The following is a 19,782-nucleotide window of genomic DNA, read 5'->3' as shown; positions in this document are numbered from 1 at the left end:
GTATTCATTGAGGTAGAAATAGGCAAGGCTGCCACTTTATACAGCGCTATCCTAGCTGTGTAAATTGTTTTTCTGTATTAAGTTGAAGTAAACATGATGATAACTGAAATTGGAAGGATTTTTTAGATGTACTCTGTGCATTTGCATCTTTCTTTGGTCATTTTGTATTCCACTTGTTTTCTGTGTTTCGTGTTCTGGGGTGAGGGGAGGTATCCTGAGGTTGGGAGAATAGGAGGGTAATACCTACAGCAGGTAGGCTCTTATCTTCCAGTGCTGATTAGACAGCTTCATAGTGATTATGGTTCTCAAAGTGGGAAGCACTGTTAAAAAATTTAATTATTTCTGGTGGCTCTTTAGTGAGGGTTTTTCTTCTCTGCTTTTCCTAAGCTGTGCTAGTAAACACACTCCTTTATCAGTAAAGACTGAAAATTGTGAACCACTTGTTGCTGTTCTCTAACTTTCCAGGGAGATTATTGAGTTGAAGATAACATGGTTCCCAGAAAGGAAAGGCAGTTTTATTTGTATCTTTAAGGCAGAATCAAGTACAGTTTCTTGATTTGTGTAATCCTTTTGCAGAATGTCATCTTTGTACTGTCATATCACAAGACACATATGTTTAACCTGCTCTAATTCTGCACTGCTCCTTGGATATTTTGGCATTCCAAATTTCCTTATTGTGTTTCCAGTTGCTCTGCGTGCCACAAACCCTGTGATAACCTGGCTTTGTGTTATGCAAGTATTATGAGCCCAAATATTCTAAGAGTAGCAACTTAAATAATCAAATTAAGTGATCCAGGAGAGTGGAAACAGCTCTAGAGGTGGTGAATCATAATACACTTTCTCAGTCTTGTTTTGTTTCCTGCGCATCTTTGTTATTTTAAGTTCCTCCGATTTCTCTATCTCAAAGAGCTTTCCTATCTTCCCTGGTTTTGTATTATCAAGCTGAAGTGTTTCCAGTGTTGTTCCGTTTTCTAGGTGGTCATACTTTATCTAGATGTAGCTTTACTCTAAAATAAGCTGCTGCTTCCAAAGGAATTTAAAAACAAGTTTTTAATGTTACCATTTGCTCTGCTGTATAAAATTTATCTCCCTTGACTATTTTATTTTCTGCTGTGTTGGTTGCTTTGTAGCCGTGTAACAATACATATATTTAATAAAGAATTTTGAAGTCATGTTTTTAAGATAGATTTATGAACACTTTTAGAGTCAGTTCCTTTTGAGAAGTTTTTGTTAGAATAATGTAATCAGTGTAAAGCATAGATTTGATAGGTTTGATTTCCAGAAAAAATGCTTACATGATTCAGAAGCACAAGTGCTTCCAATCCTGCAGTCATGGAATGATGGTCTTTTTTTCTTTATGTTGCCTTAATGTTGCTTTTATTTATTTTTGCCTGTCCTGCTTTGCCTCTCTTGCCTCTGAAGAGCTGTGCAGTCAGTTGTTTCGTCTGTCTTTGTGGATGCAATGTGCCAGAGCAGATGTGAGCAGAAGGTGCTGCCTTCCAAACACAGCGGTGGACTTTGACTTCATGTAGTCCTGGCTTATTTTTTTGATCCAGGTATTCTGATTTCTTGCTGCCCCGTGAATAATTTTTCTCTTTGGCAGCCATTTAGTGTTCTGCATTCTCTCTTTGCTGTTTGGTGTTCTTTTGTTGTTGTTGTTGTTGGGGAGGGGGGGGGGTTTGTTTTCTTTTTATGGTGGTTTATCCACTTAGACTAGTTTTTTCTTACTGGATAGGTTTTCCTGAGAAAATTATTCTTATCAGTCATGAAATTATTTTGGATACTTTGTATTTAAAGGTTTAAATTTAAATGGTTTTCTCAGCAAAATCAGTCAAAAAAACCCCTTAGATATGCAGGCAGCTGAAGTTGCTTTCTGTCTCCTTTGAAGATTCTCTCTGGGCTCGTTGCTGGTTCGATGAAAAGGAACTGTAAGAGCTCTAAAGTGTGATGGTTTTTTCATACCACAATCAAATATATCCATTAAATTAAGACAGACTGTTTTGCTTGCGAAACATAAGTGTTTGGTTTAGCGAACTAAATTGATAAATTACTGAAATTTAGTAGGAGGAGTTTATCTGTTACCAATCTAGATGTATTATAAAATACCCAATTTACCAAAGATGCGTGGAGGAACAAAAAAAGATCAGGCAAATCTCAAATTTTGTGCTGTGTTGCTGGCTCATGGTAATTGCTTACGTTTTGTGACCTCTGTTTTTCTTAGTATCTGTCTTAATCTAACTTAAATGGACATGATAATTTGGAGAACATAAAGCAAAAAGATAAACTGAAATCTCCTTGGCTACCTGTGTATAATTGGTTTTGAGCCTTATATTTTATTGCGTACATATGCAACAACATGCAGGTGTTCTGATATTAACTTCAGAGAGACATTGGCATTAAAGTTAGCTTAATATTCATTGAATGTCAGCAAAAATTAAATCTTATTAATTGATTAAATTAATTCTGTACTAATTAAATCTAGTACAAAAACATAGGAATTTCTTCTGCTGCTTTTGTTTAGGAGCCAGTAGAATAATTTCAGTTACTAATCTGTTGTATAATCCGTGGCTCCTCTGTTTGGAATCGATGGAGATATTTTAAAATAGGACAGGTGGGAGATCTTCTCAGTGATGGGAGCTGAGGTTTAATAATTAAATAATTTGGAAGTTTTGTGATGATTGATCTTCACTTGATCTTTGATTGCATTGGGAAGTAGCAAGTGCAAATTGCTTTGAATTTGGTGGTGTTGAGAAGCTGTCGTTTTTTGTGGAACTTGGCCAGAGCTGTACACCACAATTTTCCTCCTATCTTGGAAAGCAGTAGGAATGGTGGGGAAAATGATGAAGTTTTTGTTTTCACTCTCAAGTTTTCTTAGTGAAATGAAAATAACGAGGTGCTGGGGGATGTCACTAAGCATGTCATTATTATTTTCTTTCAATGTTTCTGTTTTGACTTGGTGTTTGTAATTGAATGATTGCAGTTGGTGCTGTTTGTTTTCTTTTGGGATTAGTACCTAGTTGTGATTTAGTCTTCCAGGTGGTAAAAGCTTTTCTGTTGATTTCTAGGTTTTAACCCTTGAAGTCGCTGTGAGATGTGACTGACTGTCATTCACAGTGTTCCCATTATGCTGAGGTTTTATCTGACTGTAACAGTTCAGTTTTCTTTCTTAAGCTTCCCTCATGGATTAGACCAATGTGGCTGCAGCTGTTAGGGGAAATGACAGAGTATTTCACTGACTAGTAAAAGAGAAAGAAACTAGCAGGGGGTTTATTTTTGTTTGGTTTGTTTGGTTTTTAATCTTAACCTGTTTACTTACTTCCAGTAAGGTTTGTAGCATTTGTTTTCAGAGACAATCTGCTGATTTGATTGATGTTTTATGGCTGGATTATCACTGCGTATTTCAGAAGAATTTGTTCTCAAAACTTGGAGTAGTGTAGCATGCAGCTCGATGGCTGCTCCGTAGTGTTGATTTCAGCCACCCTGCAGTGTGTGCTCGCTGAAATTCCTGTTTGTTTTTCATTTGATGCTTTCCAAGATGAGAGGTTTGTTTTTTTTTTTTCCCGTCCAGGATGTGTCAGGATGGTTTGGTGTCAGCTGAATTCAGCTGGACCTTTGGTTCCCTCCTGCACGGAACATGCGGGCGCTCCGGGCCGCGGTGCTCGAAGCCCGAGCTGAGCTCCTGTTGATCAGACTGAAGGGCTGCTTGTTGACCCTCCAGGGCACGGTATAAGGCCCATCTGTTAGGGCTGGATTTTGCCTCAGGGAAGGTTACTTCAGTTAAGGTCTACAGGGACTATATTTAGCAGACATTAAAAGTATAATAGCAAATTGATTGGGCTTTTGTGCATGTGTTCGGTGCCTGGCTCAGCTCTCGCTTCAAGTGGGCGGTTGCTAATGGGACTTGGTGGAAACTAAAAATGAAATTATTTTGCTGTTCTTTCAGGTTTTTTGGTGATATTCCTGCTCAGCTGTTGTTCTGAAAGATTAACAAAATCAGGGAAAGAAAAAATTTTGGGTATTTCATTCGTTAAGTTTAATAGAAGGTATTACTTGCAGTAGTGAGGAAAACAATCTCCTTGGAGAGTCAAGTGTGTGTCAGCAGTGATGTGCAGTGTACCATTTTCTTTAATGCATCAAATCGTGATCTCTAAATTATAGTTTTAATCATATATATAAAAACATTAGGGCCAAAGTGTATAATATGTAGTTCAAAAATTTGTACATTTTAAATTGTGAATAATTTGAATTTCGTTTTTATTCCTTATAGAAAATATCTATATTTACAGAACTCCTACAGCGGCTTAATTTTGCTCAGATCCTTAAAGGGACAGAATAATCCAGAATTTAAAGCGCTTGAAAAATGCTTTTTGTTTTCTATGAACTGAAAGTGACTGGCAGCTTCTTACAAATTTTAGATATCATTTTTTTGTTTCAGGATTGTTTTTAAATATAGTTTGAACTAAATTAACCAGCTAGACACATTTGATTGTTCAAGCACTAGCCTTTTAACATGAAAGTGCTGCTAAAAATACCTTTATGTTTTTGATAATGAAGATTGTATTATTTCTAGCCACAGGTAAAATAAAAATAAGACCTGAAACAATGCCTTTGAGGTAGTTATTCCTCTATTTAAGCCTGCATGTTTTTGCTTAATGAACACGTTTTAAATGTCAGTATCGTTTCAAAGCTGTTGATCTCTTGGTAGAGGGAAAATTTGTAGGCGGAGAGAAAAATGTCTGACCCCTCTGAGAAGGTTCTGTGTTTTCAGTTCTACCTTGCTGCATTTGGCAGACCCTGCCAGTGTTTGCAGACTTGGTGAAATGAGGTGTGGATTTATTAAGGCATTTCAGAAATGCATTCAGTTCTTGCCTCTGAACCTATGATTTTTACGTCAAGTTGATTCAGGTGCTTGATTAGGTTGAAAATAGGGACAACAAGCTCGAAGATCATGTTGTGCTTGCTGTAACAGTTCTAAATTTTAGTAATTAGTCAGTCTTTTGAATGGTGCTTCTTAAAAACTGCTATTGTGTATGCAGGCTCTCTCCAGCAGTGACTGTTTTTGATGCTCTATTGTTTGGGATGACCCCTGAGCTGAACTCTCTGAAACTCAAATGTCTAATGTTCTTCATCAGGCCATGGTCTATAGATCCAATTACAATGGAGCTGGAGCCTGCCTCCAGCTTGGGAGCAAACCCAGCCCTGTCTGTCACTGGCAGGAGGGGAGTGCCACAAGCACTTCAGTTCTGCTCGTGTCGTTCTGCTTTGATAGTGGCAGGCAGGCTTTAAACAGATCTGTCTGCCAGAAAGGGACTTAGCAAAAGACGGAAAAAGTTGCTTTAGCTTAGCTAGCTAAAAATCTGTTTCAGTGTCTATGTTCTTGTGTTTTTCTTACTTTGTTTTCTCCTCTTAGGCATATCATTACTTTCCCACTTGTAGGCTTTATGGATTTGGGGTGAGAAAGCAGAAGGATGTAATTTTCATCACTACCTTGCCTTTGTTAGGGAACCCTTCTCTCTGTCTACCAAGCAGATAGAAAGTCATATTGGATTGAAAAGCCCTATTCATAGACTGAAAGATACACACATTATTTTTTCTGTAGTTCTGAGTGTTTGTGGCTGCATCTTACTTGCTGGTGTGTCCTGTCCTCATGCCCTGTCTGAAATTCTGAGAAACAGAAAAAGTGGGTGAATTGGCAGCTCTAACAGACACAATGTTGCAGTTAAGTCTTGGCAGACTTAGTCGCAGCCACAGCTCTGACTGTAAAACTTATCTTTCTGCTTCATCTTGAAATGGGCAGGTCAAGAGACCGCCCAAGTCAGTGTCTTTGATGTTACACATACTGCAGACTATTCTATGAAAAGCTTCCTGATGTTTTCTCAGTGTTTGAAAGACAAGAGAAAACTACACACACTTGAGCTGTACTGAGCACTGGTCTTTCACAGATTCTCTTTGCAGCCTTTAGTGAGGGACACAAATTGCTAAGTGAGACAGAAGCTAATTCTGGATTTCTTAGTACTGGGAGGCAGCTGATCACCTGAAATAGGCTGGTTCTGGAGGCCCAGAAGAGGAAACAGAAAAAAGTATGTTACGTTTTTATTTAACAGATTGTTACTAGAGAAGGAATATACCAGGGCAGTGAGTTTATTGCATTAGAGTCTACCAAGAATCTATCAAGAAACTCAATCCAAACTTAGTGATCTCTTGTTGTGTGACTCCTGATCATTTTGTTTTGTAGACTATTGAGATATTTCTCTAGTAGGTTCTGTTACAGCAATATTTGTCTGTGCTTTCCAATGTCATATTCAAACTAGAAGGAAGGAGGGCATTTTATTTTAAATGTTAGGTTGTTATTGCTCAACTGGATTTGAGTTATTTTTTTCCCCAGTTTTAGACAGGATTTTGAATGGCTTATGGAATTATAGTCCAGTGTAGCACTTCATTCTCAATTTCCAGATTTTATATGGTACTACTTGGTTTAAGTGCTATGGGCAGCCTTTTTTTGTTCCAGTTCCTCTGATACAAGATTTTGATACTGTGTTAATCTGTTAGCCCTTAGCAAACACTTGGGCTATTAAACCCCGACCCAGCAAACATTTAAACAGTAATAGCTAAATTAGTTTGTTACTGGTTTTTTATGCCATTAATAACCCTACTTGTCATGATAGCTTGTGCTGGGATCAGTTGACTTTTATATATTTTTCTCCAGAAGAAGGTAGGATAGCTTATAGAAAACCACAAAGCTTAAGCATTTGCATTCCTTAGGCTGTAAAATTAGAGGCCTGTGATTTTGTGTCAAGGTCTGTTGCACTGCACTGGCAATGTGAATTAAACTCTCATGCTTTGGGTTGATAATTTCCAGGGATTTTTTTAATCTCTTCTTAGAGGAATTAAGCAGGTTTCATACCTGTGGAACAGAGAAACCACACACTTGCACAACTGCGTGAGGGTGCACTTCTTCCCTGCCCCAAAATGCTTTTATAGAACTTGCACAGGGTTACATTTTCTCGTTGCTTTCCCACCTCAGACCAGACTGTCAACCCAGGGAACTGTGTTGAGGGCCCTTATACTCTGCCCTGTAGTCACCAGCGCCACACATCCTCTCAGTCAGAAGCCTGCTTGTACTGTTTGTGGGGTGTGTAAGAACGGACACATTCTAATGCTGTCTGTGGGTGTAGAAACTCGTACTGACTGGAAATAGCTTTGAACTCCTCCTTGAAACTATTTGGGAAGCAGTTTCCTCTGGTACCTTTCAGCTGTGGGAAAGGCAGGGTTATTTATTGATCTGAGCTGGTGTGAGGCAGCTGTTGCATGAGTCCTGTATGTGCAGTGCTTTGCCATCCTTGGCTAAGCAGCTTCCTGTTGGGACCACTGATCCGTGTAACAGCACTGTCTGTGGCAGAAGTGCCTGGGCTTTGTGCCATTCTGTGTGTCCAAACCTACTTCCAAGTGTGATTTTGAGAGAGCTGTATTTGGATAGCTCAAACTGAGAGGGATGTGGGGTGGTGGCACAATTAACTATAATGAATTATTCAATTTTTCTATCATCATGAGTAAATTTTGCTTTCACAGTGCAGTTTTACAGACTTTATTTTTGGGGACAATTTTTTGCACCTGTTGAGGAAGGAGAAGATGTCAGTTCCATCGTTGCATCTATTGTGAACCTGGCACAGTGGAAAAGTTAGGATTACTTGCAACAGGTTTTGCGGATAAAGCCTCTGACAATTTCTTACAGGGATCTTAAAAAGCTGTTACAATATGTGTAGTTAGTGGCTGTTAATGCTGTTGGGGCTGGGAGCTTCAGCTGGAATATTTTTTTAATTGCTAGTGACAGATTGGGAGGTTGGGTGTCATAAAAGGAATCAAGATTACTGGGGATGGAAGGAAGACATGGGGGAGGATCATAGAAAGCTCTGTGTGTTCAGGGTGTAGAAAAGGGAAGAAGATAAAACTAATAATGGACACATGGAAATTTGCTGTGTAGCAGCAAATGGCCTACATGACTTCAGTGCATGACTTCTAAATTGTTAGACCTTGTTTGAAATTGGGAGGGGGGTGGAAGAAAGGCATGTGGCATTTGTGTATCATTTAGGAACTACATATTCAATATTCCTTCATTAAAGCAAAAAGGTGTTGAAAAGGTATCTGAAGCTTTTTTTTTTAACTTGGAAGACAAAGGCCTGAAAATAGTTGGTCAGTTTTAATAACAGATGGAGACAGATGAATTGGAAGATGATTTTTAAGTGTTCTGTGGTTGGGATATGTTATGTTGCTGGTATCTCTTGAGGTAAGAGTTTGTTCATGAAACCAAATTACTTAGAGTAGTCAGAACTGAAGCTTATGACTGGGAGCATTGCTAAAGGGAATCTGTTGTTTAGACTAAGGCAAGTCACTTTTTATTGATAAATGCTGTGGAATCTACATGGTGGGTGAGAATGGGAAATCTAAACAAAGCAAATACCTGTGATTATTTCAAAATCTGTCACAGAAATAAACCTGCTAGCATAGTAATGATTCAAAAAGATCCAGATAATGTGTGAAATCATTGGTAGAGACTCTTACAGCAAGAAGAGCAGACATGATGATGGTGTCATCAGATTTTGACTAATAACGTTTTTTCTTTCATTCATCTCAGTATGTAATAGAAGAATACCGGGCATGTAAACAGTGATGGTAAAAATAAGGAACAGCAGTACCTTAAAAGCAGAATGGTTTGCCATATCCCAGTTATGCACGTAGTGGAGAGGATCTGCTGGAGGCTCTCCAGGGTGGTGAGGGTGCTGAAGCAAATCCAGTACATTGAGAGGCTGAGTGCAGTGTGTTCCTTCTGTTTTGGGAGGCGGAGGGCAGGGTTTTTCTGTGTTCAGTGATCTGATAGGGAGGTTTAACAATAGAGGAGGCAGAGTCATCTCAACCCTGCAGGTGCCAAGGATGAGAGACAAGAGACAGAATTGCAGCACTGGAAATTCTGATGAGATGTTGGGAAACTTCCTCCCGCCCCCACAACAAGGTTAGTCAGCCATTGAGAAAATTGTTCAGAAAGGTAGCAGAAATCCCGGCCTTTGAACACACACTGGATGAGACCACAGGCAATCTGATCTCACTCGTTCCTGTTTAAGCAAATTTGACCACCTGGTCTTTGAGGTTCTGTCAGAGGTGAGCTGTTCTGTAAGGCTGTGGCTTTATGAAACAGAAAAACTTAAAGGCCTTCGTGGCAACTGAGCAGATTAACAAGATAACAAAAGGTGTATCAGTAGCTACTTAATGAGGTAGAACATCCATCTCCATACTTTTTACTTGTATTTGGGAAGAGCATACTCTGCGAGTTTTTTCTGATCCATTTGATGCTTGTCTCTGTATCTGCCAAGATACAGATGCTGAAAGTGACCCCTGCTGGCCACAGATTTCCTCTGCCAATTCTGGCTTCTCTGGAAACATTTTGCAAAACCAAAACATGCAGCATTAGTTTAGACCATGCACACGCTGGGCGCTGTGCTGGGGCCGTGTGGAAGCACCTTAATTCCCAATGTGGGACTGAAGTGCTGTATCCTTTTAAGGCTCTAGTGTTGGTAGGGGATGCTGAGCTCAATACTTCAAGGATTTTCCATTCCTCTCTTTTGTTCTCAGTGTCCAGAAGAAGTTACACTGTTGAATAATAGTGACTGTTTCCTGACTGTACATTTATTAATAAAGCGATGAACCACAACAAATAGTAAATTTGTGTAAGGTTTTCTTTTCAACCTGTCTAAAGATACCTGAAACAAAAGAGCTACAGTTTTGATTTACTCTGTTAACATGCAACAAATACAAACTTTGATTTAGTTTTGGGTTGTTGTTTTTTTTTTTTTTTTTTTTTATATTGCAGCATAAGCAGCACTATCATGGACGTAGACAGCACAATTTCCAGTGGGCGTTCCACGCCAGTCATGATGAATGGCCAGGGAGTTGCTGCCTCCTCTGCCAAAAGCATTGCCTATAACTGTTGTTGGGATCACTGCCACGCCTGCTTCAGCTCCAGCCCAGACCTGGCCGACCACATTCGCTCCATACACGTGGATGGGCAGCGAGGAGGGGTTGGTGTTACTTTTGGGTTTTCCTTCTTAATTTGCCAATATTTTGGTCTTGAATGACAGTAGCAAATTTTCTCTTTTCAAAATTCTGGTTTTGTAACTAGTGGCAGCAAAGTTAGTGGCCTAACTTTGAGAATGTAGTCAATTCTTTTCAGTAAACCATTAGAGACTGCCAGGGTTTTGATAGTGTGTTGATTTCTCAACATCCTGAAGCTGCTGATGTGTCTTTAAGTGCTTACACTTGGAATTAATTTTCTTAAAACTCTTAGTGTACGTGTTCCTGCATGTGAACTCAGGTGAAGTCACATTTTAATTACTGTTACCAAAAGAGTCTCACTGCAGGTAAAATCTATCCATAATGTAAATAGGGAAGATGTAAGACTGGTTCAAGAGGACCAAGTCTTAACAAAACAGCTCTGTGTGTAATACTGATGGCAAGTTTACCTTCTATATAATTGCATCTAATTTTTTTTTTAAATTGAGTTGAATATATAAGCATGTAAATTCTAGTCTAATCCCTGGACAAATGATAATTGGTCTCAATTTTAATGTTTAAAAACATCTAGTAGAGTAATTTCAACTTTGTACTTAACTACCTCCCATCTTCAAGCTCCCAGATTACCTCTGATGCCTGGAATATATCATGTAAACTACCTTTACATCCAGCACAAGCAATCTGCTTTAGGCACTGTGTGTTGAAGCTCTTCAGTTTCTGAGAGAGCTAATACCAGTTCTTGAAGGAGAAGAGTTGTTGTCTTATGACTTTTTGTCCTGTCACTTCTTCAGAAGGAAAATGTTAGGCTGTTGAACTTTATCTTCAGTGAATAAGAAACTTAAATAAAATGCTAATTTGCATTACTTTAAATTATTCATTATTTATAAACGTGTCACTGAGACAGCTGTGACTCTGGGTGTATTTAGCTAATATTTTTTGGCATGATTGAACTTTTCAGCTTCATATTTGATGGCTTTTTTCAGTCCAGTATCTAAGCAGAAACATCCATCCAGTGTAATGGCTTTTTAGCCGCCCATGAGATGATTTCCAAGTTCTGTCCGTAGATGTATAAAAATGTTACTTGAAGCCTGGGTGAAAATGAAATGAATAAGGTGTGTTTGAATCTTTGTTATCCCATCCATGACTCCTTTACATTTCTTCAAAAGGAGCTGGAAGATTTTGCACATTTTGGTCAGAGGGTTTTTTTTTCCGCCCCCTGTATTTTATTTCTTGTCACTTACATTTCATGTGACATGATTTGTGGATGTTATTCTTTAGAAAACGTTGGGCTGTATTTGTATATTTGAAAGAAGAGGTTGTTGGAAGCACGAAGTGTCTGATAACTGTTGCACACTTTTGAATCCTCCTTACTGGAGTTTATTTTTTGAGGAGTTCCAACGTGGTGCTGTGGAAGGGGGATGTATCCTGGCGGGTTTGTTTCAGGGATTTGTCTGCCACCTGCCGGTGAGGTGTTCCAGTGTGTTGGAAATTGTGTTGTGCTTTTGATGGGATTTCAGATCTTACTTAACTGCAATGGCTGTAAATCTGAAGAAAAGTGGGGCTTAAAGTAGTTGCTCATTGAAAATGGAAAGGAATAGGATAAATATCTTTGCATGGTAAAATGTATTTTTTCCATCTAATACCGAGGTCATGACTCTAGTCCAAACCAGATACATCCATGAAGAGCCTGGGAAACTTTCTGACAAAACAGTTTTATTTCCAAAAGATGTTATTTCAGAAATATTTTAAGTTCAGCTTTTTGACAGGGACTCCCAAGAAGCCTTGTCTGGACTTCTGGTGTGTGTTTGCAAACCTAAGTCCTTGTATTTTCCCTATCTGTAACTTCCCACTAACACACCTTTGCCAAGTGCCCTGCAGTTGCTGACGGATTCTGGCCCACTTACGGAGCTCTTGCAGAGCCAGAAATCTCGGAAATTCCAGTTCTGTGGCTTTGAGGGGATCTCAAAACTGGCAGACCCCAAAGGTTTAGGGGCTTGGGCCTTGTGTCAGTAGGTGTGGATCAGTCGCACAGGCACTGAGGGGTTTCCAGCTTTGTCTGAGTAAAGCTGGGTTATGTATCTATTATACAGCAGGAACGTAGAACTCCTGTGGCTGCTTTTTCATTTTGAAAATAAAATCTTTTGAAGGTTGAGGGGTTTTATTCTCCAAAAGAGAACAAGAAACTGAAATCCAATTAGTTTCCTGCATTTCTGAAAACCTGTGTTATGAACAGTACTGTTCCTGGGAACTTTCTTTTGCTGTGACAAATTAGGGCTTTACCTCCCTTCACCCACAGACCTGTTGAGGAAATTCAAATGAAAGGCAAGTTCACTGAGCTTTTTTATTCCCTCAGTTACAGATAAACACAATGAGAGGAGAGAGAAAAGCAGCATGAATAAGTTCTGCTCCCCTTAATGCACTATAGTGCATGGGATTGTTCTGTACACTGGAATCACAAAACACCCATAGATTCTGAATCCTATGAGAAATGGTAGCTTCCTTCATCAGGAATTGAATATAAGGCCCTAACCAGAGGTATCTGGTATTCCAGAACACAAAACTCCATTATATAAACTGCATTATAATTAATAGCTTTTCATTTTTCATGCTCAAGGAATAAAGTCAGTTGCTTATGAGGGTAAATTATTTTATTTTGATAACTACTACCCAGAAAATGCAAATTTTTTCTTTAAAAACGTTCAGTCTCCATAACTGGTGGATACAGATACTGACTGCAAAAACACAAATACAGCAGATCCTGTTGCTCTCGATTATGTTTATCTGCAGGAGCATCTGTCTGTTGGTATTCTCTTCCACTGACCTGTTTTAATTGAATACTTGGGGTTGTAATTATTTTTTCTTTGGTGAGATCTGAGAAGCGTGTTTCAAAATACATGGTTATTGTTCAGAATTCTTTGAAATGTTGTGAAGTGTTGTAAAAACACCCTTCTTTGCTAATGTGATATTTTTATTTACTGTTCTCTCTGACTTGTGTAAACTTACCACATTTTTACTCTATTAGGTGTTTGTTTGCTTGTGGAAAGGTTGCAAAGTATATAATACACCTTCAACAAGTCAAAGTTGGTTGCAGAGGCATATGCTGACACACAGTGGGGACAAACCTTTCAAGGTAAGGCTCATTGTAACATAACAGTATCTCTTGTTTTTTAAAAAAAAATCTCTTTACTTCTCCTAATACATCAATTGAAAAATGCCATCACTGGAGGATTTCTTAAAAAGTGAACTGAGCCTTCTTTGCAGTAATAGTGCCCAAAGGTCCTGTCCTTTTAAAAAAGCAGGTGAAGAAACTGTTACTGCTTCTCTATCCCTGTTTCTTTTAATCTATAAATGGCAGGGAGTATAAAACTAAATAGTGCTAAACTTCAGAGGGTTTGTGCATTTTGCAGTTGAGCTGCTTACACTGTAACAGTGAGATATTTTCTCTTGTACTTTACACTTCTACGTTGAATTTTGGATCATGGCTGCTGGTGCACATTCTGTGCATGAGTGAGAGCTGCTTTTGTTAAATTCAGTAGAAGCGCTGGCAGAGGCTATTTATGGTTCACGTCTCTGAAAAGAAAAAGGAAGTCAGGAATGCAGGACCATTGAGCTGACTGTATTTCCTGCACAGTATTTTCTAACTTTCTCTTTCTTTCTCCCCTTAATCTGTACTTGCAGTTCTAGGTATAGTAGTGTTTATCATTCCCATATCCACCAATCCGTTATTAATGAGTTGCTTCATCCTCTTATGGATACAGTTGGGGCAGTTCATAGCTGTCAGTCCTGGATCACTTGATGGTAAGTCCCACCCACACTACTTCAGACTGAAGTTCTTCCATGTAGGATATGAAAAGGAAACAGGATTTGGGGGGAGGGTTTTGAGTTTAGAGGTAGCATTTTATGCCTCCTTCTTCCCCACTCCCACCAAGTTTTAGTCCCTGTCTTCCCTCTCTTCTGTTTCTCCTCAGGTAGTATCTTCCACTTCCTAAAAATTTTATTTTAAGGCAGCTTTATTACTAAAAATACTTTTCTCTTACAGGCGTGTCTTTCTCTAGCTACATTTTCTATATAGGTTTTAATAATAGTTATGACAGAAAACAAAACTAAATTAAATGCAAAACCAAGAGAGTAAAATTAGCACATTGCATGTGAAAAAGATTATTTTTTAATAAACAGGGGTTTTTTCCATACTGAACTGTGTAGTTTAGACTGAAAATTTCTGACTCAGAAAGTAACCTCAGGAAAATAAGTTTTAGGGTTATCATACCCTGTGTTTGAAGGAATGAGTTTAGCATGCCCTTGGAAGGATAGCATAAGGATCCCTGCAAGTTTGCAGATATGGTTGTTCCAGGAACTGATCTAATCTTAAATCCTAATCTCTGATTATTGATAATAATAATAATAGTAGTAAAGAAAGCTACCAGAGGAAACTTGTACCTTGGGTTTTCTCTATTTTGGAATTAAATATTTTGTCTACCTTGAAGTAAAATAGCAAGTTTTGTTCTTGGATGAAAGTCTTCTGTATAGCTTAATCCGTGTTCTTATTTGGTCTAGATCAAAGAAACTCAGTTTCAGAGCTGTTGAGTTGAAGAGGTGGGCATAGCTCAGAAACACCAGTAGTAATTAGAGGTCTGTCAGGCTTTCCTAGCAAAGGCAGTTTCAGTTGGTACTGTAGTTTTTTTTTTTTGCTAGGGTGGTTACAGCTAGAGCCCTAAAATTGTCAGTAGCGGTTTCTGCTAATAATCATCTTGTGTTCAATATCTGTTGTTTCACCAGCTGATTTTCTCTACTTTCTGGTCCTACTGAGGGAGAGAACAAAACATTCGAGGGTTCCAGTAGTTAATCATCCTGGCTCAATGTGTGTCACTGCAGCATTTTTGCCTACTGTTGTCTTGAGTCCCTCTGTTTGTTTTTTATCCCTGTATTTCTCAATCTTTTCCTGGGAGCTTTGAATGGAGGATAATTGTGGTCTGAGTAGAATTTTGTAACATCTTTTGTTCCCCTGTCATTTATGCTGAAATAGGCTTCAGGGCTCACATGAGGTAGCCAAGTAGATGAGTGTCTGTGATGGCAATCTATTATTTAACTGGCTCCTTCATTTGCTGCTCCTCTTTTTTATGCTAACTTTAGGAATCTGAGACAAAAAACACTTGAAGTGTTGGATATTAGTCTTGACCAGTCCAAGAACAGCCTTTTATCAATTGTTTTGTGGCAGTCAGTCAAAAATGGAGCCAATGTATCCATTTGGTGCATTTAGCTTCTCTCATAAATCTTAATTGCTCACCTTTCAGAGAAAGCAATATTTTTTGAAGTTAAGAGTTGGTTAAAAGACCTGTTCTTCATAATTACTGCAGACAAAATACCTCCCAAAACCTAAATTGCAAATGAAACTTCAGTTGCCTCATGAGAATATACTTGAATCCTAGCATAAAAGGAAGGAATCTGTCATTTTAGAAAACCTGCAGAAAGTAGTTATTCAGTGTTTTAGTTTAAAAATAGTGTTGGGATTTTTGAGCAAAACTGTAAGAAGCAGTAATGGAAATAGTGCACCTCTATGCTGTTATCGGAAGAACTGCTAATTAGGATGTTTTGACGAAAAGCAAAGGATCTTAGCTAGGAAAATGACAACTAGAAGCATGGAAATTACAATCATACAGTGACTGGAAGAGTGTAATAAGTATATCATATATAGACATACTCTTACATTTCTAGTGAAAAGAAGAGAAATGTATTTTCTTGAATTGAAAAGCATTGGAGACTGTCTCAAACTGTCTCTTTTGCATTGAAGGATATATCCCTGTCCAGTACCCCTTTTGCTTGCAGTTGGACTCATTTTATGTAGTTGCACATTTTGGTTTAATTATCTCTTTTTGTGATACACATGGAGTTGTCCTTGTACTAAATGCTCCACTGAGCTCTAAATGAGCTGTTCTGCTTTCCTACTGAAGGGTCTTTGTGGGGTTTACCTGCTCTTTCCATTTATTCCTATCAACTGTGTGACTGTGCAGTCCATTTGTCACAGAAATGAACCCACTTCTAAATTGCCAAGGCAGAATGGTTCGTATTTTCTTAAGTTTATCCCATTTTTTCCTGGTTGTGTGGCTTATGGTGTCCCTCTCATCATGAATATTGCAGTACCCGTGTCACAGAAAAGATAAATTTCCATTTGGGTACTTTTTTTTGAGACGGTTGTTATGCTAGCCCCTTTTTTTCTGTGGCGCAATGTCTTGGTTTTTGTGCACTGTAGATCCAGCTCTTCTCTGAGTCATTTCCTTAGTCATTTCCTTTACAGTCTGATTTTAGACAGTCTTTTTGTCATTGTAGACATTCATTGAATACAGGTATTCTCCCCAAAGGCATTTAGTATGTTCATCTTTGTGTGTAGTTTTACGGACAGAGTTGAGAGAGAAAACCCTCAACATAATTCTTTTTTAGATCTCTTATTGCACAATTTTGCAGCTTCTTCGAAACCAGTGGAATCTTGTGGAGTATCATCAGCATGCAGGGCTGGTCCTGTTGAGGATTCAGCAATATGGCTTTCAGACCTTACAGACAGGATGTAGAAGAGTAATCTGCTGAGTTAGAAAACATCCTGGTTTCAACAAACTGTCCTTGGCAAGTTGAAAAGAAGTGAATGAAGAAATTCCGTCTTTCTTGTCCTAAACTTGGCTGTTACAAGTAGTAAGTAACAGCCAAGTTAAATAGTTAAAGGAGTTATGACAACCTGTGTTTTCCAGCATGGTTTCTGGTGTGCAGGGGCAAAAATAAATTAGTCAAGTATTACTTAGCACTAGAAGTTACTTGAAGACACATCAAATGAAGTTTTAGATGCTGAGCACAACAAAAGGACAAATGGTAGATGAGCATGAAATTGTGGGAGATTTTATGCAAACTAATTGCATAAAATAAAATAATAATAATCAAAAATAATTGCATATAGCATTAGGATTGAAGTTGATGATCTCAAAGGTCTCTTCCAACTTTAATGATTCTATAAGGATGCATGTGGGATTGCCAGCAGCTGCTTTCACCTAGAGCAAGGTTTGCTCATGTGGGGTAAATGTTTTTAGTGACAACAAATGGTAGTGCACAGGTTCTTTGCAGACTTCTCCTTAAAATGGGGGAAGAAAGTAGTATTAAAAATGAAGTTTGGTGCTCCTTGTGACTTCCAGAATTCATGGAGGCATTACTGCATTCAGTAGAGTAATGCTTGGTGAAATGTAGAAAACACAGGCAAGCAGCTTCAGTCTTCATTGGGAATTCCTGTCTATTCCTCTCTTGGCAGAATATTTTCTGTTCATTAGAGCATTGCAGATGTAAAGTGCGAAGACATTCTGTTTGAACACTCAGATGATGAGACAATAAGAATGTTTATTCGGGTGTCTAAACTATTTACTGTTAGATTTATTAGAAAAAAAATTACATGTTAAATAACCCAAATAGGAGATCTGGTTATTTTGAATTCAGAACAAAAACCTGCATCACTAGATACTTTTATATCCTGTTTGTTAAAATCACTGGTCATTACTGCCCATTAATAATGGTGGGTATGGGTACACTGGAGAAATTAAACTTCTTGCATGTTTACTTACTTTCTCTTGAAGTAACATATCCACCAATCCGGACCCAATCTGTTCTATTTCAAATTCAATGCAAAATTTTGAGATTTAGGTTTTGGGGGAAAAATGAAAAGATTGATTTAAAGTTGTGCTTAATAGTTGAGTTTATTAGAAGCCCTCTAGAGCTCTATAATTATTTGGTGGGAAGCTGATTTGGTGTGACTTGCCGTCCAGAGATCCTGAAGTGACAGCCTGAACTGCTCCTTTATCTTTGGAGAGAAGAGACTTTACCCATTAGTAACGGATTGCTGGATATATTATTTTAGAGAAAAAAAAAAGAACAAACAGGTAAGATTTTTTCATTCTCCTCTTCTGCTATTTCCTGTCTACTACAAAGGCATTCTCTGTCATCTTTAATCTATTAGCTGTTGATTATTTGAAGACATGATCAGGTTGAGTCTCAAAGTACACAAAATCTGAATGTCATAATTTCTGCAAATATTTTGTACTGTGGCTGCAGACTTTTAATATGCTTTCTGGAAAAAGACAATTTCTAGTTTCAAGTTGCAGATATCGAGGATCTAAGGATGTTGGTTTGGGGATTTTGAAAGTAAAATTTGGGTAGAGCAAGCAGAGTTAGCAGTAGCTTCTGTAGATAATCCATATAGAATATTAGTGATTGTTTGCTCTCTACATGACAAGAAAGAAGTTATGACAGGGTGAGTCAGCCTGCAGTTTGTCATAAAACAGTATTTCCTATCTGACAAGAAATGCAGTTATGGTTTGAAAAGTGTTAGGAAAGTGCCTGACACATAGTTTGTGCTTTTTCCCCAAAGGTATTGTCTTTTTGATACTAAATTTAGCTTGGAATATGGTAATGCATGTACTGTACCAAGGCTTTAGGTTATTTTTGACTTCTAGGAGGCATTGGTAAAACTAAAATTTTAATTTCTCAGTGTGACTGAATTTCAGGAAATGCGCTTTTTTTGAGCTATTTTTTTCCCTGGCAGTGTTTGTACAATCAGAAAGAGCAGTAATCTAAAGTCAGGAGCACATTAGTGAAAGTTAATCCAAAATTTAGATTTTGTGGCTTAGTTTCATGAAACTGCTTTTATAGGCAAGACAGCTATTTCAAGCACAAAAAGAAGAGCAAAAAGTGTTTAAAACTAATACACACATGCACTGTACACATATCTGTTGGTTTTGAGTTAAATCATCTTTCATAAAAATAAGTGAAGATTGATATGGCTTAGCAGTCTAATTTAAAAGATGCTGGCCTTACTCACAGCACGGGGCTTGGAATTAAATGGCTTTTAAAGGACCCTTCCAACCCAAACCACCCTGTGATCCTGTAAGTGTAAATTTGGATGTTCATTATGAATTTAAAGCCAGGAAAATTGTGTTGGAGTTACCACAGTGTGAATGAGATCAGCATCCAGAGTGTGTTGGGATTCACAAGTGTGCTGGGATTTCTTCTTTTGTGAATCACGACAATCTAAGTAGACAATATTGCCACTGTTTTAACATGGGAAATCTTAGGGCAAGGTAAAAAGGCATAGGGGGGATTTTGGTAGAAATCTTCACAATTCTTAAGATGTTTATTAGTGGAGGAGACAAGGAGAAACAAAAACAGCATGAAGGTTCCTCAAGCTTTTTGTCAGGGAGTTTTACATTTGAGTTAGTTCACTACTTAGAGAATTTTCTCTGTCTCCTTCTAAGAACTCTTCCCTTTAAAAAAACCACAACAAACACACAAAAAAAGATGAAAAACGTCCTTCCATTTTCTACCTTTTACTGTCTTGAAATCTATCTACCTGTTTTTAGTCCTATAGCAAGTATTAAGCTACTGGGACAGCACAGTTGATTTCTCTTCATGGACTCTGTATTTTATTACTGATCATGGAAAACCATTTGCTAAGTCTGAGGCAGAAATAGACTTTTCAGTTCTGCAACCACTGTTAGAAAACAACACAGTCGGGGTTTAGGGGCAAAAAGTGGGACATACGGAATTCTAAAGATATTTTCTTGTCTTCCAATCAAATGTGCAGGCGTGGGGCAGGTTGCTGTAAGCTTGGAAATTCATCCTTAGCCTTCAAAATGATGTAGCGCCATGGCCATAGTTGCAGCAGCATTGCTTATTCCCAAGCTCCTCTTGGAGCTG

General features: G+C 38.2%; 1 protein-coding gene across 5 annotated transcripts in view; it reads left to right on the top strand.

Annotated features, from left to right (window-relative positions):
- AEBP2 (AE binding protein 2) overlaps positions 1-19,782 on the top strand; it is a 41,126-nt gene that overhangs the window by 8,073 nt on the left and 13,271 nt on the right. For all 5 annotated transcript variants that reach the window (XM_066319516.1, XM_066319515.1, XM_066319514.1 and 2 more), the window contains exons 2-3: positions 9,863-10,070; positions 13,085-13,192. In XM_066319516.1, coding sequence (XP_066175613.1) covers positions 9,863-10,070; positions 13,085-13,192 — 316 coding nt within the window. The remainder of the gene's footprint in view (positions 1-9,862; positions 10,071-13,084; positions 13,193-19,782) is intronic.

The sequence above is a fragment of the Sylvia atricapilla genome, chromosome 5, assembly GCF_009819655.1.
Source record: "Sylvia atricapilla isolate bSylAtr1 chromosome 5, bSylAtr1.pri, whole genome shotgun sequence".
NCBI classification, from domain to species: domain Eukaryota; kingdom Metazoa; phylum Chordata; class Aves; order Passeriformes; family Sylviidae; genus Sylvia; species Sylvia atricapilla.
The sequence above is the reverse complement of the archived record's forward strand: the minus strand, read 5'-3'. Positions and strand labels throughout refer to the sequence as shown.